At 49.9% G+C, this 23,107-nt stretch overlaps 1 protein-coding gene across 1 annotated transcript; it reads left to right on the top strand.

Moving 5' to 3' along the window:
* Positions 1–801: 801 nt before the first annotated feature.
* On the top strand, positions 802–22,791 carry LOC127043084 (zinc finger protein 883-like). Its single transcript, XM_050936790.1, has 6 exons — positions 802–861; positions 3,451–3,503; positions 3,928–3,958; positions 11,185–11,311; positions 18,474–18,587; positions 20,540–22,791. Exons 1-6 carry the CDS (start codon positions 802–804, stop codon positions 22,084–22,086), a joined length of 1,932 nt encoding a protein of 643 aa, XP_050792747.1. The 3' UTR covers positions 22,087–22,791.
* The last annotated feature ends 316 nt before the right edge of the window (positions 22,792–23,107 follow it).

Raw genomic sequence — 23,107 nt, forward strand, 5'->3', positions numbered from 1 at the left:
TCCAGGAGGCACATGTTAACAGAGTCCCACCCCCACCTTGCTTAGAGCAGCCAGAAGGCATCAGAGGGTAGAAAGAGAGAAGCTTTGTGTCTCCCAGCTGACAGACAGAGGCAGGGTCTTCACATACCTACTAGCTAGAGCTTGATATAAGAGATGGGGCTGTCTCTGGACCCCACTGGTGGCTCCCTGGTAGGAATGTAGTTTTGTGGGGGGCCCTGTGGCATGGAGCCCCAGGCAGCTGCCCTACTTGCTGCCCCCTTACACCAGCCCTGGCTTTTATATGCAGAAAACCAGTTATTGTGGCCCATGTGAGCCAAGGAGTTTTTATAGCATGTTCGGAGGGGGGGGGGACTCAGAAAGAAATAGGTTGAGAACATCTGGTGTACGGGACCATCTGTCACACAGGTGAGCTCCTCTGCATGGTGGGATACACGGGATGTCCCAAGGGGACTGTCTGTGATCCCATGTTAATGCTGTTGCAGTGCCTGAAGTGTTTACACTGGATACTTGATTAGTGAAATCTCCATACAGACCTCAGAACCAGTTTGGGGTTTGTGCCCTGCTTCTCACCAGTCTGCCTGAGGCTGGTGCTCGTGCTCTCAAGTCACTGGAGCCAGCGTTACAGAGACTTACGGGCGCAACGCCATCAGCAGCAATTTGCAGCACTGCAGAGCAGGCTTTACAGTGACACAGGGTGGGCCAAATGGTCCATGGACTCAGTCAAGCCCCAGTTCTCCTCCAGTGCATGTCAGCATCCCGGCAACCTTCTAGGGGGTCAAGGCTGCCGCCCCTTCAGTGACGATGGATCCCCAGCACAGCATCACCTGTGCCCCAGGAACCGCCTTGTCTCCAGAGACAGAGGTGAGTGACGGAGGGTGCACAACGGCTCCTGGGGGGCAGGGGAGGGAAAGGGATAACAAAACACACCTTCTGGTGTCACTCCTCAGGAAGTGAAGGTGATAGGCATTGTGGTGGCAGCAAAGGGGGAGGGGAAGGAGTGGGAGCAGCACCCTCAAGGGCAATGCTGCCAGTGGGTCGCCCCATCGCATCAGGCATGGGGCTGATAGGGGGCCATTCCCTGGGCCTGGGTGCTTGTGAAGGGCTAAATAAACCCCATGCTGGCACAGAAGGGGTTAAACTGCTGCTTTAGTCTGGACAGGCCCAGCCCCTCCACACCTGCAAACCATGCCAGGACTGGAGCAGAAGTTAACAGGAGAGACCTGCTCTACTCAGGGGGGAGCAACCCTAGGAAGGGACCAGTCTGTGGAGCATCTCCAGCCCCAAAGAGAGGGCTGGCAGCATTCGGGGCTCTGGCCTTCACTGAGGGAGGGTGAGGATCCCCAGAGCTCAAAGCAGGAGCAGGTGGAGACCCAGTAAACTCTGAAGGGGACTAAGCGACTCCCAGGGACCCCAAAAGTAAGAGAGGCCCATATCCTCATGGGAGCTGTCCACAGTTCCTCTCCCACCCCCGCCCCCGTTTCTTTTCTTTCATTCCTTTATTTACCCTTGTTTGCCGACAGTCGGCTCTTTTGCTGTTTCACCTGGTGCCCCGAGAGAGGAAGAAAATGCCCCGAGGCCTCAGCCAGGGGGTTGAGCCCTGACAGACCCCTGGCTTAGCAGTTCTCTGCCAGTAGCAGCGAGGGAACCAGTGTGGGGCAGGATCTCTGTCAGGGTTTGTGCAGTGCCCAGTACAGTGGTGGAGCGTGATTCGGGTCAGGGTCAGTGCAGTGCCAGGCCCGACAGGGACACAGATCTCAGTCAAGGTCTCTGAAGTGCCCAGTATAATGAAGGCAGAAATCTGTGCCACAGTCATGTGCTGCCTGACACAAGGGGGGCTGTGACCTCGCTCCAGGTCTCAGTTTTACCTGGCACAATGGGAGGCCTGATGTCTGTGGGGTCTCTACAGTGCCCAGCACAACAGGGGCACAGATCTCACTTGGGGTCTCCACAGCACCTGTCACAACAGTGGGGTCTGACCTCTGTTGGGGTCTCCACAGCGCCTGGCAGAACAGGGCCCAGTTCTCACTCGGGGTCTCTGCAGCTCCAGGAACAACAAGGTCCCTGATTCTGTTTGCTGCCCTGCAGCACCTGGCACAATGGGAGCCTGATTTCACTTGGTGTTGATGCAGGGCCTGGCATAACAGGGGCCCGGAGCTCAGTCAGGGTCACTGTAGCACCCGGCACAACAAGGTCCCTGGCTCTCTGCAGGGGTCTGTGCAGTTCCTGGCACAACCAGTGCCCCAAACTCGGTCAGGGTTTGTGCAGTGCCCGGCACACTGGGGGACCTGATCTCAGGCCAGGCCTGGGCCATACTCAGTACGATAAGAGCCCTGATCGCAGTCAGACACCTGAAGAGAAAAGCGGGAAGATTTTCAAGAATCTGATATCAGTATTTCAGAACTGAGGAGAAAATGGGGCACAAAGTAAATATTTGACAACATAAGAGAGAAGCACCAACATCTGGGGAGATTTTATGTCACCATTCAACAGTTCAAGAGAAAAGAGGGGAAATTTGAAGGGATTATTCAGGGATATTCAATCAACAACAGAATGGGATGGATTCTTCTTGTCCTGGGTGATGTGGCTTTCACAGGGGAAAGGAGTGGGGCTGGAGCCAGTAGGTCACTGGTTGTGGGGAGGGGCTGGCAGTGGGGTCTGGGAATGTGACTAGCAGGTGATTGGGTGTGGGGGGGCGACTGCTGGGTTGGGCAGCCAGAGGTGAAGTAGCTGGACTGAGAAACCTGGGGCTGGGATGTCTCCATGGGGAATGCTTGTTCCTCCCTCCCCTTCCTGGGCCTTCCCACACCCTGTTACCAGCAGAGAGTGCCCCACGCCCCAGCCCAGCCCAGAGGTGCCCCTGTCTCAGGGCTCCCCCAGCCTCTACCTATTAACCCTCTGCCCAGTTCAGGAATCACTCAGGGGAACCATTTCCCACCTAACCAAGGACAAATCACTGGAGGTAAAAATGGGGGGAAACACCCCAAACCTGAGATTTGAACTGGCCATTGGCGAAGTGGAGAGAAAATGGGGCACAACAGGGGGAGAACATGGAACTTCTTAGGGATTTGGGGGAAGGGGTGGGCACCCTGGCTGTTGCTCGTTGCTCTCCAGAAAGAGAGCAGGATGGGAGGGGACAGGGGGTCCCCACGGGAGGGGGCAGCAGTAAATCGGAGGAGATCTCAGCCCCCCCCTTCTCTCCCTGCCCCTCGGGGGTCACCAGCTCTTCCCCCCCCCTCGCCATGTCCGGGCTGCACAGACATTTTCCATCCGCCCCTTTTCCGGGTCTTCCCCCGGCGCCCGGGCAGCCCCCGCCCAGCCACAGCGGGTCCCCCGCAGCCCACAAGGGGAGAGTCACTGCCCGATCCCGCCCCCCGGGCTCGCTCCGGTACCAGGGTCACCGCCCCCTCCACTGAGCCCGCTTGCGCCGCTCTAATTCTTCTCCCCGCCCAGGCGTGCGGCGCCGATTGGAGGAGACTTGGAGCCGGGCTATGCGCTCAGCGGAGGTGAGCTGGGCCGGGGAGCGGTTCCCCGGTGCGCCCCCTCCCCCCCGTTACTGCAGACAGCCCTCCCCGCGCGCCCCCACCCCCTTGCCTGAGGGGGCGTTTAGGCGCCCCCACCACAAGGCTTCTGCTCCACGGAGAGTCCGGAACTACATCTCCCAGCCTGCCCCGGGGCGCGTCCGCTCTCTCCAGCCCAGGTAAGGGAGGGGTTCGGCAGCTGAAATTGCGCATGCTCCATGCGAGCCCGCTGGGGGCGGGAGAGCAAAGCTGCTGCCGCCTCGGTGTGAGCCGGGCAGGGCTGAGCAGCTGCTGCTCCTCCTGGGTCTGTGCGGGGGGGTCCGGCATTAACTCCTCAGTGTCGGGCCTAGGGGGGCTTTCTCCAGCTGGGCCCCGCCCCCTGGGCAGCCCCGGGCTCTGCCCGCCCCAGCCCCGGCCCCGGCCCCGGCCCGGAGCCCCCGGTGAGTGAGAGACCACGGGGGGGGGGCGGGCGGAAAACTGACTCTCTGCCCCGGGGACCTGGGAGAAGCCTCGGAGCCGCCTTGGCCCCAGGGGAGCTGCAGCAGGATCCGCCCCGGCCCCGCTGGGATGGGGAGAAGCCGGAGATGCGGGGGGGTTGAACTGCCTCTGGGCAGCCAGGAAATTCCCGGGGGGGAAGTGGCGGGTGGGGGAAGGAGAGTTGATTGGATCCTGTCCCAGTTTGTGCCTCTCGCCCCCGATACAAATTGTCTCTAGTTCTGCCCCTTTTCTCTTTGTCTCTCTCACGTGGCTATAAAATCTGGGCAGATTCCCCCCCCCCCCCCAATGATCCGCTCTTTCGACTCCCCTGTTTTTCCCCTGGTCTCTCCATGATTCTCAAATGTCCATTTAAAGTCTCCCCGATATGGGGGGGGGGTTTCCCCACCCATTTTATCTGCAGCGATTTGCCCTTGTTTAGGTGGGAAATTGTTGCCCTGGGTCATTCCCCAGAACATGGCTGCCCCTGGCGTGGGGATGGGAGGAGATGCCCGTTCTCTGCCAGGGTGGGGAAGGGAGGGGCACGTGTTCCCCATGGGGGCTGCCCAGACCCTGGTTTCCCAATCCCAGTTACTGCCCCTAACTACCAACACAGTTGTCCCCATCCCTCACTGCTGCCCTCTTCCCTCATCCAGGGACCTTCCAGCTCCCCCACCCTCCCCCCTTTGCCCTTTTAAAGCAGCTCCTCAAAGGGCTCCCTGCTGCCCACGTGAATGGTGGGGGTGGGAGGGACTCTCACTTTCTGTTTATGTATTGGACAGTCATAAAATCCAATCAAACAGTCCCCTTTTCCCTCTAGTTTGTTAATAGCAATATAAAATCCCCTCAGATCTTGGTGTTTTTCTCTCATGTTTTCAATTGTTTAGCTTGTGACATGTCTTCTCTGCAAATCTCAAAGATTGTTATGAAATACCCTAAAGATTTGTCCCACTTTCTCTCTACTTGTCTATTGCTAAGTGAATATGCCCTGCGTTTTTCCTTCTCTAACTATAAAATACTTAAAAAACCCCCTGAGATTTACACCTTTTCTCAGATTCTTGAATATGAATACAAAGTGTTTCCAAATGTTGCCCATTTCTGCTGTGTTCATTTATCATATATTGATGTGAAATACACACAGATTTATATTAGTTGTTGATATGAGGTAAAAATCCCTCTGATTTCCACTTTCCTCTCACTAATTTGGAAAAATGGATCCAAAATCCCTCAGATTTCCACCCTTTCTTTTTTATTTCTAAACATTGATCTCAAATCTCAGGTTTTGCCTCTTTCTATGTCATCATCAAATGTCAATTAAAAATCCTGTTGGGTTTGGTGCTCTTCCCCATGTCTCTAAATACCAGCAATTTCTCTTCCTTGGAGGGAACCTTTTGCCCTGAGTCCTTCTCCATCCTGGTTGGTGCAGGGGGCTAAATTTGCCCAGTGATTATCTTTCCCCTCTCCTTTGAGAATCGTTTCTTTCCCCCTTTTTCTCTGTTAAAATGTTTGCTGAAGAAAGAGATCAGACACACATTTAATACCCATCAAATCCAGAGGCCTCCCCGTGTTTGGGGGATCAGTGGTTCCAGCTGGTAACAGAAGAGTTGGCTGGACCCTTCTTTTTTCCAACTGGCATGGGATGAGGAGGTCACTCTGAGTGCAGTGTGAGTTGAGAAGTATCCCAAACCCCATGACAAATGGTCTCTGTGAGGGGTTGCCTCCTGCAGTGCTAAGATGTAGCCACTTCTGGGGTGGATCCATGATGGCTATTATTTGCTAGTGAGAGGCATGGAAATTTCTTACCTATTTTGGCCCTCCACGCCTTTCATTTTCCTGTTAAAGAAACATCCCCCAGGGCTCCCTCTGCCCGTGTGATTGGCCAGCAGGGGGCAGTGATAACTTTCTATCCATTGTGTGGGGAAATTGGAGCTGAAGGGACATTGTGGGTGGATGTCAGGGGGTACCCTAGTCAGGTTGGTGGGTTCTGGAGGTTTGGGGTTTTGGGGTGGTGGTTCTGATGTGCCCAGCCCTGAGGCTACGGGTCCTGGAAGTGGGTATCGCTGGGGCCTGTTGGCTGCAGAACTGCAGGAGGGGGTGTCTCTTGAGGAGGCGGAGCAGGGGGCTAGAGGGAGCCTGGTGCTGTACCAAGGGCTCTGTCTGGGCTTCCCCCACTAGCTTCTGTTGGGATCCCCGGAACTAGGTCAGGGGATGCCAGGCAAGCAGAGTGAGGGGTCCCACTGTAAAGCATCAGGGAGTCCTGCTGGGGGGAGGAGGCGGCTCCAGGTGAATGGCATGGCAGATCCTACTGGAGGTCAGGTGGGGGTCCAAGCAGGAGTGGGGGAATCCCAGGCGAGCAGTGAGGGACTGAGTTTCCAGTGGGGTGTCCTCTTGAGCGGGGGAGGGTATCCCTGGCTCCTGGGAGTTCTTGCCGCGGGGTGGGGAAACCCCTCTGGTATTCCCAACCTGGCAGTCATGGTCTGGTGGGGATTCCCTGGCCGGTGGGGCTTTAACGGGTGTCTGGGTCCCCTGGTCAGGGACTCTGGGGGCTGTGTCCAGGGAATATCTGGTGGGCCTCTGACTGGGAGGGTGTCTGGGGACCCTGACGGTAGGCTCTGGGAACTGCTCCTGACCTCGCTCCTTCTCTCTGATCAGTTTGTGCCAGAATCCTGGCTCCAAGCACTTCCTGGCATTCCCCGGCCAGGCCCAGTCACTGTGATAACTTTCTATCCACTTATCAAACACTGTGAGGTGAAATCACAGATTTTGCTGTTCTCACCTCTTGAAAACTGCAGGAACTTCCAGTTCCCTTGAGAAAATTAGTTCCTCTCCCCCCCCCCCCCCCCACCGTCCTTGTCCTATATCTAGGGTGTGAGGGAGGTGGTAAGCACTGCTACACAATGGTCTCTTCCACAGCATTCTGGACTCATTCTTTCTGGTTTCATTGAGACCATGATAATCCAGAATCACTGCATGGAAAGACAAGGAGTGACTCCACATGGACAGTGGGGCAAATGAGTTCCTCCCTGTGAGGAGGGGCTCTCATTAGCTGCTCTCCCCACAGATCTAAAGGAGGGAAGCTGCTCAAACTCTGTCCCTCTCTGCCCAGGATATTGGGGTTCAGCTTCCTGAGTCAGATGCTGCAGCGTCCATTGTGATCTGGGAGACCAGGCTTAGCAACTGCTGCTCCCCGAGCAGGGGTTCTGTGCTGGGAAGGGACCTTAACTAAAACTTTTTCTCTGCCTGACCCAGGTGATTCATAAATTCATAGACTCTAGGACTGGAAGGGACCTCGAGAGGTCATCGAGTCCAGTCCCCTGCCTTCATGGCAAGACCAAATACTGTCTAGACCATTCCTGATAGACATTTATCTAACCTACTCTTAAATATCTCCAGAGATGGAGATTCCACAACCTCCCTAGGCAATTTATTCCAGTGTTTAACTACCCTGACAGTTAGGAACTTTTTCCTAATGTCCAACCTAAATCTCCCTTGCTGCAGTTTAAGCCCATTGCCTCTTGTTTTGTCATTAGAGGCTAAAGTGAACAAGTTTTCTCCCTCCTCCTGATGACACCCTTTTAGATACCTGAAAACTGCTAATATGTCCCCTCTTAGTCTTCTCTTTTCCAAACTAAACAAACCCAGTTCTTTCAGCCTTCCTTCATAGGTCATGTTCTCAAGACCTTTAATCATTCTTGTTGCTCTTCTCTGGACCCTCTCCAATTTCTCCACATCTTTCTTGAAATGCGGTGCCCAGAACTGGACACAATACTCCAGTTGAGGCCTAACCAGCGCAGAGTAGAGCGGAAGAATGACTTCTCGTGTCTTGTTTACAACACACCTGTTAATACATCCCAGAATCACGTTTGCTTTTTTTGCAACAGTATCACACTGTTGACTCATATTTAGCTTGTGGTCCACTATGACTCTTAGATCTCTTTCTGCCATACTCCTTCCTAGACAGTCTCTTCCCATTCTGTATGTGTGAAACTGATTGTTCCTTCCTAAGTGGAGCACTTTGCATTTGTCTTTATTGAACTTCATCCTGTTTACCTCAGACCATTTCTCCAATTTGTCCAGATCATTTTGAATTTTGACCCTGTCCTCCAAAGCAGTTGCAATCTCTCCCAGTTTGGTATCATCTGCAAACGTAATAAGCGTACTTTCTATGCCAACATCTAAGTCATTGATGAAGATATTGAACAGAGCCGGTCCCAAAACAGACCCCTGCGGAACCCCACTTGTTATACCTTTCCAGCAGGATTGGGAACCATTAATAACTACTCTCTGTGTACGGTTATCCAGCCAGTTATGCACCCACCTTATAGTAGCCCCATCTAAATTGTATTTGCCTAGTTTATCGATAAGGATATCATGCGAGACCGTATCAAATGCCTTACTAAAGTCTAGGTATACCACATCCACTGCTTCTCCCTTATCCACAAGGCTCGTTATCCTATCAAAGAAAGCTATCAGATTGGTTTGACAGCATTTGTTCTTTACAAATCCATGCTGGCTATTCCCTGTCACCTTACCACCTTCCAAGTGTTTGCAGATGATTTCTTTAATTACTTGCTCCATTATCTTCCCTGGCACAGAAGTTAAACTAACTGGTCTGTAGTTTCCTGGGTTGTTTTTATTTCCCTTTTTATAGATGGGCACTATATTTGCCCTTTTCCAGTCTTCTGGAATCTCTCCTGTCTCCCATGACTTTCCAAAGATAATAGCTAGAGGCTCAGATACCTCCTCTATTAACTCCTTGAGTATTCTAGGATGCATTTCATCAGGCCCTGGTGACTTGCAGGCATCTAACTTTCCTAAGTGATTTTTAACTTGCTCTTTTTTTATTTTATCTTCTAAACCTACCCCCTTCCCATAAGCATTCACTATGTTAGACATTCCTTCAGACTTCTCAGTGAAGACCGAAACAAAGAAGTCATTAAGCATCTCAGCCATTTCCAAGTTTCCTGTTACTGTTTCTCCCTCCTCACTGAGCAGTGGGCCTACCCTGTCCTTGGTCTTCCTCTTGCTTCTAATGTATTGATAAAAAGCCTTCTTGTTTCCCTTTATTCCCATAGCTAGCTTGAGCTCATTTTGTGCCTTCGCCTTTCTAATCTTGACCCTGCATTCCTGTGTTGTTTGCCTATATTCATCCTTTCTAATCTGACCTAGTTTCCATTTTTTATAACTCCTTTTTATTTTGTAGGTCATGCAAGATCTCATGGTTAAGCCAAGGTGGTCTTTTGCAACATTTTCTATCTTTCCTACCCATCGGAATAGCTTGCTTTTGGGCCCTTAATAGCGTCCTTTTGAAAAACTGCCAACTCTTCTCAGTTGTTTTTCCCCTCAGTCTTGATTCCCATGGGACCTTACCTATCAGTTCTCTGAGCTTACCAAAATCCGCATTCCTGAAATCCATTGTCTCTATTTTGCTGTACTCCCTTCTACCGTTCCTTAGAATTGCAAACTCTGTGATTTCATGATCACTTTCACCCAAGCCTCCTTTTATTTTCAAATTCTCAACGATTTCCTCCCTATTTGTTAAAATCAAGTCTAGAACAGCTTCCCCCCTAGTAGCTTTCTCAACCTTCTGAAGTAAAAAGTTGTCTGCAATGCAGTCCAGGAACTTATTGGATAGTCTGTGCCCCGCGGTGTTATTTTCCCAACATATATCTGGATAGCTGAAGTCCCCCATCACCACCAAATCTTGGGCTTTGGATGATTTTGTTAGTTGATGACTTTCTCCATCTGGTACTAGCCCCCTGGGGCAGCCCTGGGCCCTGTTAGTACTAAATTCTGAGCCAGAGACTCCGGGTAACTGGAAGAAACCAAGGGAAAATGCTGGGGTCTGGCATTAAATTGACTCTACACAAATAGCCTCCCGGTCATTTCTGCTCCCATTAGCAATTGCAGGAGCAAATCCAGCCATGGGGGAGCAAACAATCCAGGAATGTGGCTTTCCGAGCAGATGGGCAGGGAGAGGGGACAGGGAAAAGGAGATTGAAAGGGGCAATGGGAGAGAAGAGTTTTGAGAGAGATTTCCAGATCTCCAATTTGCCCAGACAGATGTATTCCTGCACCCTGGGTAGAGTCACTTTCCTGTGGACAAGATGAGGCTCAGGGCTTGGCTACACTCGAAACTCCAAAGTGCTGCCGCGGGAGTGCTCCCACGGCAATGCTTTGAAGTGCGAGGGTATGGCTATACTTGCAGCCGTACAGCACTGCCGCGGGAGCGCTCCCGCAGTAGCACTTTGAAATGCGAGTGTGGTCGCGGCGCCGGCGCTGGGAGAGAGCTCTTCCGGCACTGCAGGTACTCCACCTCCCCGTGGGGATTAGCTTGCAGCGCTAGGAGCTGCGCTCCCAGCGCTGGGTCACTGTTTACACTGGCGCTTTGCAGCGCTGTAACTTGCTGCACTCAGGGGTGTGTTTTTTCACATCCCTGAGTGAGAAAGTTGCAGCGCTGTAAAGCGCCAGTGTAGCCAAGACCTCAGACAGAGGAAGACCCAGTTCCTGACTCCATATCCCTCCTGCTGGAGTGTGGCTGCCATGGGGTCAATGTCAGAGGGAATTGTCGAAAGTGACTCCTTTGGTTCTGCTCTTTTCTAGCCTGGTGTTCAGAGACTTAGTTATGGGATGGAGGGAGGGAGAAGGGAGGTTAAAAATGTCTCTGTGGGCTTAGCCTGGCAGGAGGGGCAAACCTACTGGGAGTAGTTTAATAAGTGGCCTAGATTCTGGGAACAGACCCATGAGGTTCAGTGGTGGTGGAAATGCCCTAATTTTTGAACAGAAAATAACCCACTTACATGGGGCTAGGAAAACTGACCAGATTCATAGCGCTGGAGCCTAATCAGCGGCTGCTGTGAGATATGAAGGGGGCACCCACTAGTCAGATTTAGGGGAGATTCCCCTCCCTTCATATCCAGCTCCTCAGAATGAGGAAGGTGTTGGGCTTCCTACCAGGGAGCTCTCTCTGGATCCTGCTAGGGGCTCCATCTCCTGTATCAATCTGTGGCTAGTAGGGGTTTGATAGATCTGCTGGGAGAGACAAGGGGTTTTCTGGATGCTCTGAATGGGGTGGGGTGAGATTCTGTTGACGGCGAGCCACCCAGAGCTTCTGTTTGGCTCCTGTGCCCCATGAACAGTGGGGTTGTGAGTGATGCAGCAGGTACTGAGTGTTGGGCTCTTGCTGTTTCAGGGGCCGGTGATCTTCGAGGAGGTGGCTGTGTATTTCACCAGGGAAGAGGGGTCTCTATTGGATCTCACTCAGAGAGCCCTCTACAGAGACGTCATGCAGGAGCACTATGAGAATGTGACCTTGCTGGGTAAGGGTTACTGTCCCCTCAGTTCTTGGAAGGGGAAACAAAGAGATAAGGTTCACACCAGCCCCACAGTGCCACCTCTCTGTCCTGTTTCAGCATCACCCCAATATGCCAGTGACACACTCACTGCCAGAGACCCTCCCCTGCTGCAGAACACTTTGGGAACAGAGCACAGGAGCAGTATTACACAGTGTCAAATATCTCCTGTTTGCATAAGTAAAACTGGGGGTTAGGTCCAGCATAACCAACAGAAGCTTCCCACCCCAGACCTTCTCTCAAACTCTGAGTCTTCTTTACCCAAGCCAGAATTTTCTTGGGGTGTAACAAGTAGGCTGCAGGAGTCAGAGCTGCCTGTCCAGGGTTACTTGTGTCACAGACACTCAGTGCATCCTTGACTGCTGGCTGGGGGTATCCAGACAGGGGAGCTCCAGCTGCAGAACATTGGCTCTCACCCAGGATTACAGATGACACAACTCCTCACTGCTCTGGATTGCACCCCAGCATGTGAAAATGGCTTAGGTTGGTAGTGAAATTTCCTGAGACATGGAGAGTCTTGCTCCCCTGTCACTGTGTGTAATAGCCACAATCTCCATCTCTGCAGGCTCTATTCCTTAAGTCACATATCTGATTCTTATTTTGCACATTCTGCTTTTCCAGACTAATTAGTCTGTTGCTCCTGAATTACAGCTTCTAATTTCCCAGTGTTCTCCATGCCCAGGGATTTTCCTACTCCCTCCCATTATACTGGACTCACTAGATTCCCTAGTACATAAGAATGGCCATACTAGGTCAGGCCAAATGTCAATCTAGCCCAGTACCCTGTCTTCTGATAGTGGCCAATGCCAGGTGTCCCAGGGGGAATGAACAGAACAGGGAATCATCAAGTGATGAATCTCCTGTCACTCATTCCCAGCTTATGGCATACAGAGGTTAGGGACACCATCCCTGCCCATCCTAGCTAATAGCCATTGATGGACCTGTCCTCCATGAATTTATCATATTTTTTTTTTGAACCCTGTTATAGTCTTGGCCTTCACAACATCCTTTATTAAAGTGTTACACAGGTTGACTGTGCGTTTTGTGAAGAAATAATTCATTTTGTTTTTGTTATACCTGCTGCCTATTAATTTCATTTGGTGATTCCTAGTCCTTGTGTTATGAGAAGGAGTAAATAACACTCCTTATTTACTTTCTCCACACCAGTCATGATTTTATAGACCTCTCTCACACACCCCTTCATCTCTTTTCCAAGCTGAAAAGTCCCAGACTTTTTAATCTCTCCACATACAGAAGCTGTTCCATACCCCTCATCATTTTTTTTGCCCTTTTCTGAACCTTTTCCAATTCCATTATATCTTTTTTGAGACGGAGTGACTGCATCTGCATGCAGTATTCAAGTGGGCATACCATGGATTTATATAAAGGCAATATATTTTCTGCCTTATTACCTTTCTTAATGATTCCCAACATTCTGGGTTTTTTTGACTGTCTGTGCACCTTGAGTAGATGTTTTCAGAGAACTATGCACAATTACTTCAAGATCCCTCTCTTCAGTGGAAGCAGCTAATTTGGACCCCATCTTTTTATATGTGTAGTTGGGATTATGTTTTCCAATGGACTGTAATGTGTGTTATCCTGACATCTAGCACTGCTGAGATCCTGCATTCAGTAATATCCCTGCCCTTCCTGTTCCCTTTCTCCACTGAACCCCACCAGCCCATGCTTACTGTTCCCAGCTTTCCCAGGACTCTCTCATTCTCTGTCTCTGGACCCCTCTGTCAGCAAGAAGCAGTGCCAGGGAGACTTGTCTTCTGTCTGGAGTCTTAGATTTCTGGGACATGGATTTACTTTCTGTGTTTTAGGAGACTCTTTAAAATTGAGTGTCTGTGATGTTAACCACAGTACAATCTGGACTGTTGAACACTGCTTTACTGTGAGAGCAGCCACTCCTGGGCAGTTAACGTGAAGGCTCCAGCATGTAACTCGCTCCCAGCTTCACAGTATTGAGTGCTACTAGTCAGTGACTCACGAATAACAGTACCCCACAGGAGAACCCCAGAAAATTCTCTGGTCCCAGACTTCCCCCAGAAATGTGCATCTTTCCCTGTCCAGCACACTACTGAACAATGCAAGCTCATATGAAGTCTGTCATTTTATCGGTGGAAAATGACATGCACCAGCCTGGTTATCCCAAATGGAGTTTCCAACACACTTGAATCCAACCACACTGATTAGATAAACAATAAACCAAGATTGTTAACTACGGGGAAAAAGAAGATTTCAAGTGACTAAGGTAGTGAGGCATAAAAGTCAGAATTGGTTACAAAAGAAATACAAGATAAAAACTAGCGTCTAAGTTAACAAGCTAAAATGGATTGAAAGCAAATGTTTCTCACCCTTGGTGAGACAGGCTGGCTTTCCTTTCAGCCAGGACTCCCCCTCACCTGCCCCTGCTGCCCAAGTGCAGCTCTTCAGGAGCTATCATGAGAAGAGGGAAAGGGGGGAAGAGAGTCTCAAGCATTTTCCTCACCTTTTTGTAGTTCAGTCCTTTACTGGAAACAACTTCAGTCTCAGCTGAGTCAGGGTGCCAGGCTGTCTGTTGTAGATATGAGCTTCAAGTGGTCCCTGTGATGGAATGTAAATGTCCTCTTCACACCTTCCCCCCTCCCCCGGAGAATGGCTATTTGACCAGCTATTTGCCTTGCTGTCTCTGAGGAACTGGTCTGTGGGTGTTCCCCAGAATTGTAACTTTTTCAGTAATATCATACTGTAAAATCTCATTTACATACAATGCTGCTACACATTTTAACAGGAGGATAATATTTGGTAGATTATGTTTTCAAATGATACCTCAAGCCATACTATGTACAAAATTGGTCATAATTTTTTAGAAGAGTGAACATAGGGTACAGACTGACACTGTGTCTGTCTGTGTGTGTTCCCAGCAGATATGTGGGTATTTCAATCCCTCAGAAGCAAAGTGTTTGGCATCTTCAATGACCTGGGGAGCTGGCCCTGGGAATTCACCATTTTACTAAGTCTGACACTGTATGGAATTGTGAGATACTTTGTATTGCTATTTTATTAATAAAATGATTGCAATAGATTGTGCTAGATATGCCATGTAAGGTGTCAGGGAAAGTGTTATGATTTTCCAAGTATGATCATTTTGTTTCTATATTTGTATCAACTTTGTATTGTGAGTTATAGATATGTAGGGTATATCTGTATTTCCAGACTTGTGCAGCATTTCTCAGTGACACCCCCAGACATATTGGTATCAGTGATGCCTAGCATGCATCTGAAGAAGTGGGTATTCACCCACGAAAGCTCATGCTCCAAAACGTCTGTTAGTCTATAAGGTGCCACAGGATTCTTTGCTGCTTTTACAGATCCCGACTAACACGGCTACCCCTCTGATACTAGCCTGTTTAATGGCCCATCCAGGGTCATCAGCTGTACAATGAACCCATGGAAAGAACTAAGGGGATACACCTATTGAGTCAGCAAGACATGCAGGGATATACCTGTGTCATGGCGTGTGGGGGAGTCAGGGCCCTGCACCCTCACCTCCTGCAACAGGAACACAGTCCCAAACAGAGGTTGTAGGTACAACCAGGACCCCTTAGTCAGGTCCCTTGGGGGAGGGTGCAAAGAGCTTAGACCCCAGCCTTGGGGTTCTCTCTGCTTCCCCAGACTGCTGCAAACTGAAAACTCCCTCCAGCAGTCTCACCCAGCCTTGCCCTGGCTCCTCCTCCAGTCTTTGTCCAGTTTCCTGGGCAAAGGTGTGACCTGGCCCCAGCCCCCCTCCTGGCTAAGGTTACATCCCTCAAGTGAAGTCACTCCCTGCTATCCCATCCCTAATGCAGCCAATCCCAGTGAAACTCCCCTCCAACATTCCCAGGTCAATCTGCCACACTCCCTATTGTCATGTCTCTCCCCCTCTTCGAGACTGAACTGAGCAGGGTCACTCTGACCAGTGACCTGGGGAAGTTCAATGCCACCTCTCTGGGACAACACATCCACTGTCATGTGGGCACTCCCCTTCCTATGGATCCCGTCCATATCATCATCTTGCAGGAGCAGGCTCCATCTCAGGAGCTTGACTTTGGCTCCTTTCATCTTGTGTAGCCAGGTCAGGAGAGAGTGGTCTGTGTACACAGTGAAGTGTCGCCCAGACAGATATGGATCTAGTTTCTTAAGGGCCCACACCACAGCCAGGCATTTCCTCTCGATGGCCACGTAGTTTTGCTCCTGGGGTAGCAACTTCTTGCTCAGGTACGCAGTGAGGTACATCTCCCCCTTTTCATCATCCTGCATTAACACTGCCCCCAGTCCCATGTCTGAGGCATCGGTGAACACCATAAAGGGCTTGTCAAAGTCTGGGTTTGCCAGAACTGGGCCACTGACCAGAGCCTCCTTCAGCACACAGAGAGCCATCTGGCACTCCTTGGTCCAGACCACTTTGTCTGGCTTCCCCTTCTTGCATAGCTCAGTTATGGCGGCAGCTGTGGCTGCTGGGGTCACGGTGCCCTCAGTATTTGCTGGGCTCCTCCCAGTCCTTTCCCTAGGAAGAGGTAGGAGGGGTCCTGGGATGCCCTCTGCAGCCGTCTGACCACTCCCAGATGGGACAGATACTGGTGCCTGCCCTTCATCTGCTGGGCTGCTTCCCTCAGAGATAGGAACAGGCTCCTCCGACCGATCCTCCTCCTCCTGCTGGGCAATCAGCTGTTCTTTGGTGAGCCTCCCAATGCGCAGCCACCTTTGCCTGCACAGCTTGACTAGGTCGCTCTTAAAGTGCTTCTTATACATCTTCCTGCTGGCCACTCACAGGCCTGTGCTCTGAGCTCCCCACAGTTTCCAGGAGGAAGCCCTAGTGTTCCAGACCTTTTCCAGGTCACCACCTGTCTCCCAAGATGAAGCTGGAGATGACTCTGCCCTGAGCCTTCTCACCACAGTCCCCAGGGGGGCCCCATTACTGCAGTCCTCCTCGCTGGTCATACACTCCCAGGGGTTAAGTGTAGCTCCTCCGCCCCCCAAAACTGCTCCTTTCTGAATCTTCAGCACACTGGTCCCCATCAATCCCTTCGTTTTACTGCTCACCAGTCACTTACTGCAGGAAGTGCTATCCACGGGGTGCAGTACATCCCACCACTGCCACGAGTTGTCACAGAGTATGGGGGAGTCAGAGCCCTGCACCCTCACTTCCTTTCATTCACCATGACTCTCAGCCAGCCAGTAAACCAGAAGGTTTATTAGATGACAGGAACACAGTCCCAAACAGCTTGTAGGTACAGCCAGGACCCCTCAGTCAGGTCCCGGGGGGAGGGGAGGGGCAAGGAGTTTAGACCCCAACCTTGGGGTTCCCTCTGCTTCCCCAGACTGCTCCAAACTGAAAACCTCCTCTAGCAGTCTCATCCAGCCTTCCCCCAGTTCCTCCTCCAGCCTTTGTCCAGTTTTCTGGGCAAACGTGTCCAGTTCCCCTGGCCCCAGCTCCCCTCCTGGCTCAGGTTACAGGCTCAGGTATCATCTCTCAAGTGAAGTCATCCCCTGCTATCCCATCCCTAATGCAGACAGTCCCAGTAAAACTCCCCAGCGACATTCCCAGGTCAATCTGCCCCACTCCCTTGTGCATCACAGCCTGTGTACTGAGAACTGCAAGGCTTTTCCATGCCATGTGCTGTGAAGCTTGTGTTTTTGACACAGGAAGTAGAAGCTACAAGGCCAAAGGAATATAAAGGACAGCTGCATCATCTCCATTTTGTCTTCAAACCCTCTGGAGCTGTTACCCGGAGTTCTTTCAACCCCAAGCTCTTGGTAACTTTACTCTATGCGAGGAGGTGTCAGGAAATAAATCAGGGGAGACACGGCCATCTGACCGATAGATGGCTGGCACAAACAGGACAACACAAGAGGGCTTTCACTCTCAAGCACTTACACACGTCCGCAACAAGTTAGTAAAATACCCCGAACTCTTGATAATTACCAAAGCTGAGTGTGGTTCTCGAGTGACACAGCAGCAGGCTTCCGGTGGCCAAATCTTCCATCTGCCGGTGGGGACTGCAAGATGTATCCAGAGGGAGAGTCCAAAAGAGTCCCCAAACGAGTCCAACTATCTCAAGCTTTTTCCCCTTATTTATACATTAGTAATAGAATGACGTATCCCTTAAAGAAACCTTGTCATGTTCAAGCAAGAGGTTCTTTCTGACTATTGATTAACCAGGTGTGGGTTTTCCAGAGTCTGCAGTTCTGAGACCCCTAATAAACATTCCTACTCTTTTTAACATGCATGTATCAACAACTTCAACAGGAGTCTTATCAGGAAGGATGCGGGGTCAAGCTGCCCTCTCCGTGGCACCCAAAACCACCCCCTCCTGCCTTGGTCAAGCTGAGTTTGCTGAATGATCAATTTACAGCTTGCTGACTAGGTTGCTTTTTAACAGTAAGCCATAGTGGTTTTAGGCACTTTACTGGTTTGCCAAAGTCTCCCCATACAGTTTAACTTTTCTGCAAACTGAAGCCTGGAACAAAGGACAGAATGACCCATCCAAACTGTGGATGTGTTCCAAATGGACTTTCAAGCCAGCAACTCACCAATACTGCTAAGAACCTGATATATAGATTTCGGAATGTATCTGACTCCTTTCCCATTTAAAAGATTCCTTCTTTTTTCTTTCTTTTATAATAAACCTTTAGTTTAGATTCACAAAATACCGTGTTGCCTGCCAGTCCTTTAGTGAGATCCAAACATATACCGACCTGGTGATGTGGCTGACCCTTTGGGGTCAGAAGAACAGTTTGTCTATGCACGCAGAGTTTTTAAATAACCTCTCACTGTAGTGGACCTAGGTGCTGAATGGGAGTCAGAGAACTGGGATGCAATAAACAGGGCTGTGTGATTTCTTTTTTCAGCTTCTCAGTAACGAGTTTGGGGAATCAGAAGCACAGTTTGTGACCGGTCAGTGAGTTTAACTTCAGTGTTAACCACCAGTTTTGAGAGCAACTGCTCTGCCTTTTTCAGCCTGCCCTGACCCTGGCATTTTCAGTGAGGACTGACCCAGGCACACCAGCTCACACTAAGCACTGAAGTTAAATGAATAGATTTACTTTTTATGACAAAGTTATGAAATCAAGTGAACTCCTTTATTTCCTTTCATCTGAGCAGGGCTTCCAGTTTTCAAACCTGATGTGATCTCAGAGCTGGAACAATGGGAAGAGCCATTGGTCCCAGACCTCCAGGGTTCAGAGGAAAGAGAGATCCTGAGAGCTCCCTGCACAGGTGAGGAAACATTAAACCAACTCAGAATCTGTAAGTGCCTGAAGGAAACATCTGGGAACCCCTACAAAGCCCTTTGGAGCTCTGTCAGTTCATTATTATCCCTAGCAGGGGTCATATCCTCGGGGTAAATTAGTTCATGGTTTCCTGTAGATTAGGCCTGCACAACATGCGGCCCACTTGGGCTCACTGTGCAGCCCGCAGGGGATGAGTAGGTGGGCTCATTGTGTGGCCCACAGGGGGTCAGTAGGCGTATGGGCAGGCAGTTGCAGGGCGGGTGAGCCAGTGGCAGGGGAGGGAGGCTAAGGAGGTGAGCTGTGAGTTGGTGGCTGACCTTTTCTACTGATTTGGTTTGGCTCCCATCCCCTCTCCAAGGGTTGCAGCTGTCTGGAGGTCCTACCTTCCACGCCTTCTTCATTTACACCTCATTCATTCAACAGGGCAATTGATTACCTAGTTGAGGGAAGATCTTATTCTACTTCTAGCAAAAAGACATTTTTCTTTTACCTTAATTATACTACCTTAGGGACCCACTATAACATATTACCAAGGTTCAATACCGCTGTTTTGGTGGGGCAGCCCTGGGGAAGGAGGGTTTGTTTCCTTAGGGTGGCCGGTGCTGGTCAGGGAGGAGTATTTTGGGGGGCTGGGCAGCACTGGAGGGTGTAGTGTTTCGGGGGGGCGGCGGGGCCGGGAGGGGTCGGCCGTCAGCTGTTTTCTTTGAAGTAATATGACCCTCGCTGCTTTACGAGTTGTGCGGGCCTGCTGTAGATCCTAGTAGACACCAGGCAGTAGCTTCTTCCCTTCCCCTTGCAAATTTGGATGGGATGTGAAGGCCAAATTGATCCCCTCCTCTCTCCTATTTGTGTTATGCTTATAATAAGCACATAGGATCTTTTTCAGGGGAAAAGGCAATACACTGCGTTTAGTGAAGATACAACAATTAACATACGCATTCAATAACAGCACACACACACACACTGTCCTGCCAGTCGATGTTACAGTTACCAGTCCAGAGTCCAGATCAATCTGGGGGCCAGCTAGGTTGATCACATGTAGGAGGAGCTGGGTTCTGTTGGTTGCAACATGATTCTCTGGGGAAGTCTTGGAGAATGAACCCAAAGTTTCATGGCAAGGCACTCTGTTTATATAGTGATTTTCCTTCATTGCGACCAATGAGTTTTGCACTATCATGCTGTAATCAATTGTTGTTTGATGAGTGCTTGTTTTCTTAAATTGTCCTTCTCATCCTTTATTTTGTTCTTTCATCAAGATCCTCAGGGAGTTATCCCAGGCTGGTTTTGATCAGAGCTGTCTTGTCCCCATTGATAGGTGCCTGTCTCATCTTTAGAGTTGTCAATCTACCTCCTTTGACATTTCAGTAGGAGTGTGTTGCAGCCTCCTGGCACCCTTGCATCTGTCTTTGGTTCCTCCCTTGTACATTTGGTTCAGTGATGGCCTTCACACTTATCTCTTAATACCTACGTTTCTCATTCACACACAAAACAGAATTAATTTACATACAACATTTTGAACAGGAACATCAAATTGCCATGCAAAAGAAAACAATCATGGCATTCTTTTACTTATTTTAAAATGCTAAACCTACAACAAAAAGGTCTGTTACTGCCTTGAAATCAGTCCAGACACAGATCCTGGCTGATGTATCTCTGCCCGTTGGCCCATTAGGCCATTCCTTTCTGTTACTCAAAAAGGGTGGCTGGCAGGATGTGCTCAGATCATACACCAATACACTTAATGCATGCTACATAATTATTCGTTATCCTTCATTCCAAATTATATAAAATACAAACATAAAATCCTACAACTACATTTGGGGGAAGAGTTTGGGGGAGTTCAGTTCCTGATTTTTATTTGACCTCCCTCCAGCACTTGTTTCAGTTTGGCCTTCCCCTTTCCATCCCTGTTTGAGTTTTCTGTCTCTATCACATCAGGTGACGCAATGGTATGTGAGAAAGAGGAGCAGACTTGTCAGCAGGAAAATGTTGAGCAAGTGGATAAACACAGAGCATTATCGCAAAGATCAAAAAGCAGTGTGACCAGGAGTCATGATCAGGGACAATCCTGTGAGATTCAGCAGAAATCAGAAAGAGAGCACGGAAACCATCCAGGGGAGAAAGTGGGTAAATGTATTTCCTGTCGGAGAACTCAGAAGGACCTCAAGGAAACCACAACACTGCAGGAAATCCTCAAGAGAAAGAGAAAAAATACATTCAGTGAGTGTGGGAAAAACTTAAGTGACTACTCAGTCATTACAAAGCATCAGAGAATCTGCACAGGGGTGAGGCCCTATGAATGCAGTGAGTGTGGGAAATGCTTCACTAAGAGCTCAGCCCTTTCTGAACATTGGAGAATCCACACAGGTGAGAGGCCCTATGAATGCAGTGAGTGTGGAAAATGCTTCACTAAGAGCTCAGCCCTTTCTGAACATCAGAGAATCCACACAGGGGAGAGGCCCTATGAATGCAGTGAGTGTGGGAAAAACTTCACTTACAGATCAGGCCTTTTTCAACATCTGAGAATCCACACAGGGGAGAGTCCCTATGAATGCTGTGAGTGTGGGAAAACCTTCAAATGCAGCTCAGCCCTTTCTGAACATCAGAGAATACACACTGGGGAGAGGCCCTATGAATGCAGTGAATGTGGGAAAAACTTCACTCAGAGAGCAGGACTTTTTCTCCATCAGATAAGTCACAGAGGGGAGAGGCCCTATGAATGCAATCAGTGTGGGAAAACTTTCAGTCGTAGCTCACACCTTATTAGGCATCAGAGAATCCATACGGGGGAGAGGCCCTATGAATGCAGTGAGTGTGGGGAAAGCTTCACTAACAGTTCAGCCCTTTCTGAACATAAGAGAATCCACACAGGGGAGAGGCCCTATGAATGCAGTGAGTGTGGGAAAGACTTCACTCGCAGATCAGGCCTTTTTCAACATCTGAGAATCCACACAGGAGAGAGGCCCTATGAATGCAGTGAGTGTGGGAAAACCTTCACTAGCAGGTCAGCCCTTTCAGAACATCAGAGAATCCACACAGGGGAGAGGCCCTATGAATGCAGTGAGTGTGGGAAAAACTTCACTCACAGATCAGGCCTTTCTGAACATCAGAGAATGCACACAGGAGAGAGGCCCTTTGAATGCCATGAGTGTGGAAAATGCTTCACTAGCAAATCAGTCCTTTCTAAACATCAGCAAATCCACACAGGGAAGAGACCCTATGAATGCAATGAGTGTGGGAAAACCTTCATTCGCAGCTCGCACCTTATTAGGCATCAGAAAATCCACACAGGAGAGAGGCCCTGTGAATGCAGTGAATGTGGGAAAAGCTTCACTAGCAGCTCAGCCCTTTCTGAACATCAGAGGATCCACACAGGAGAGAGGCCCTATGAATGCAGCGAGTGTGGGAAAACCTTCTCTTGGCACTCAGCCCATTTTAGGCATCAGAGAATCTGCAAGGGAGATCAGCACCATAAAAACCTCTAGGGCTATCAGTTGGTTCAGACCTAAACTTTGTTGGCTCAGGCCTAAAACTTTGATTGAGACCTGAACAATAGTCATGATTACCCCCTTTTTATGGTTCTGGAGACAGGGTGAAGGAAAAGTACAAAAGCAGAATGTTCTGTAATCACTAGGCTTGCAAAATATAACTGCCTACGACTAGTGTTAGAGGAAGCTTATACCACAAAGGGTGAACTGGGAATAACAGGAAAGCTGGCTGGTGCTGTCTTCCTTTTATGGAAAGTGTATTCCAATTATTGGAAAAATGTCAACAAAGAATGTGACAGACCCAAACCGGTGAGGTACAGGAGTCTGGAAGTAGCCCAGGGAGTTGTAGCTGTACAGGAGGCACTATAGACAGCTGCAATCCACAGGGCCCTCGGCTGGAACCCAGAGTAGAGGGTGGGCCCGGGTTCCCCCAAAACCTCCCAACTCCTGATCAGACAGAGGAGGAATTGACCCAGATTGTGGGGAAGATCACTGAGGTGAGCAAATCTGCCAATAAGCACAGGAACCCACCAAGGTAGAGGAGGAACTTTGTCACAGGAAGTATGTATTACTAATTGTGTTTTTTTTTTTGCTATATAAGCTGTTGAAAAATCTGTATTTGGAGGGACTGCCAGTCTCCTGGTACCCCCCACCCCCCTTCATGCTTGAAAATAAAGGGGCCTCAGGCGATTCTGATCCAAACACAGTGCGTGGTCGTTTTTCCATGACAATCTTGGTGCCGTGACTCAGATCCACAGACTGTCCACCAGACCAGAAAACCACGGACCGTTCCCCACCGAACCCAGCCAGAATATGACAGGTGAGAGACCTTTTAAATCTCTATTTGGGTTTTCGGTGGAGGACTGCCCATAGGCCCTGGGTCAGGGTGAGTAGCAAGCTGGATTTGGACCTTTGCTGCCAGACACGCCTGACATCCTCTTATCCATGGCTGTGGACCCTCGGAAGCCATAGTCAAGAACCAAGACTGGGAGTGGGGCTGTTGCTTGCTATGGAGAGG

The sequence above is a fragment of the Gopherus flavomarginatus genome, chromosome 1, assembly GCF_025201925.1.
Source record: "Gopherus flavomarginatus isolate rGopFla2 chromosome 1, rGopFla2.mat.asm, whole genome shotgun sequence".
NCBI lineage: Eukaryota > Metazoa > Chordata > Testudines > Testudinidae > Gopherus > Gopherus flavomarginatus.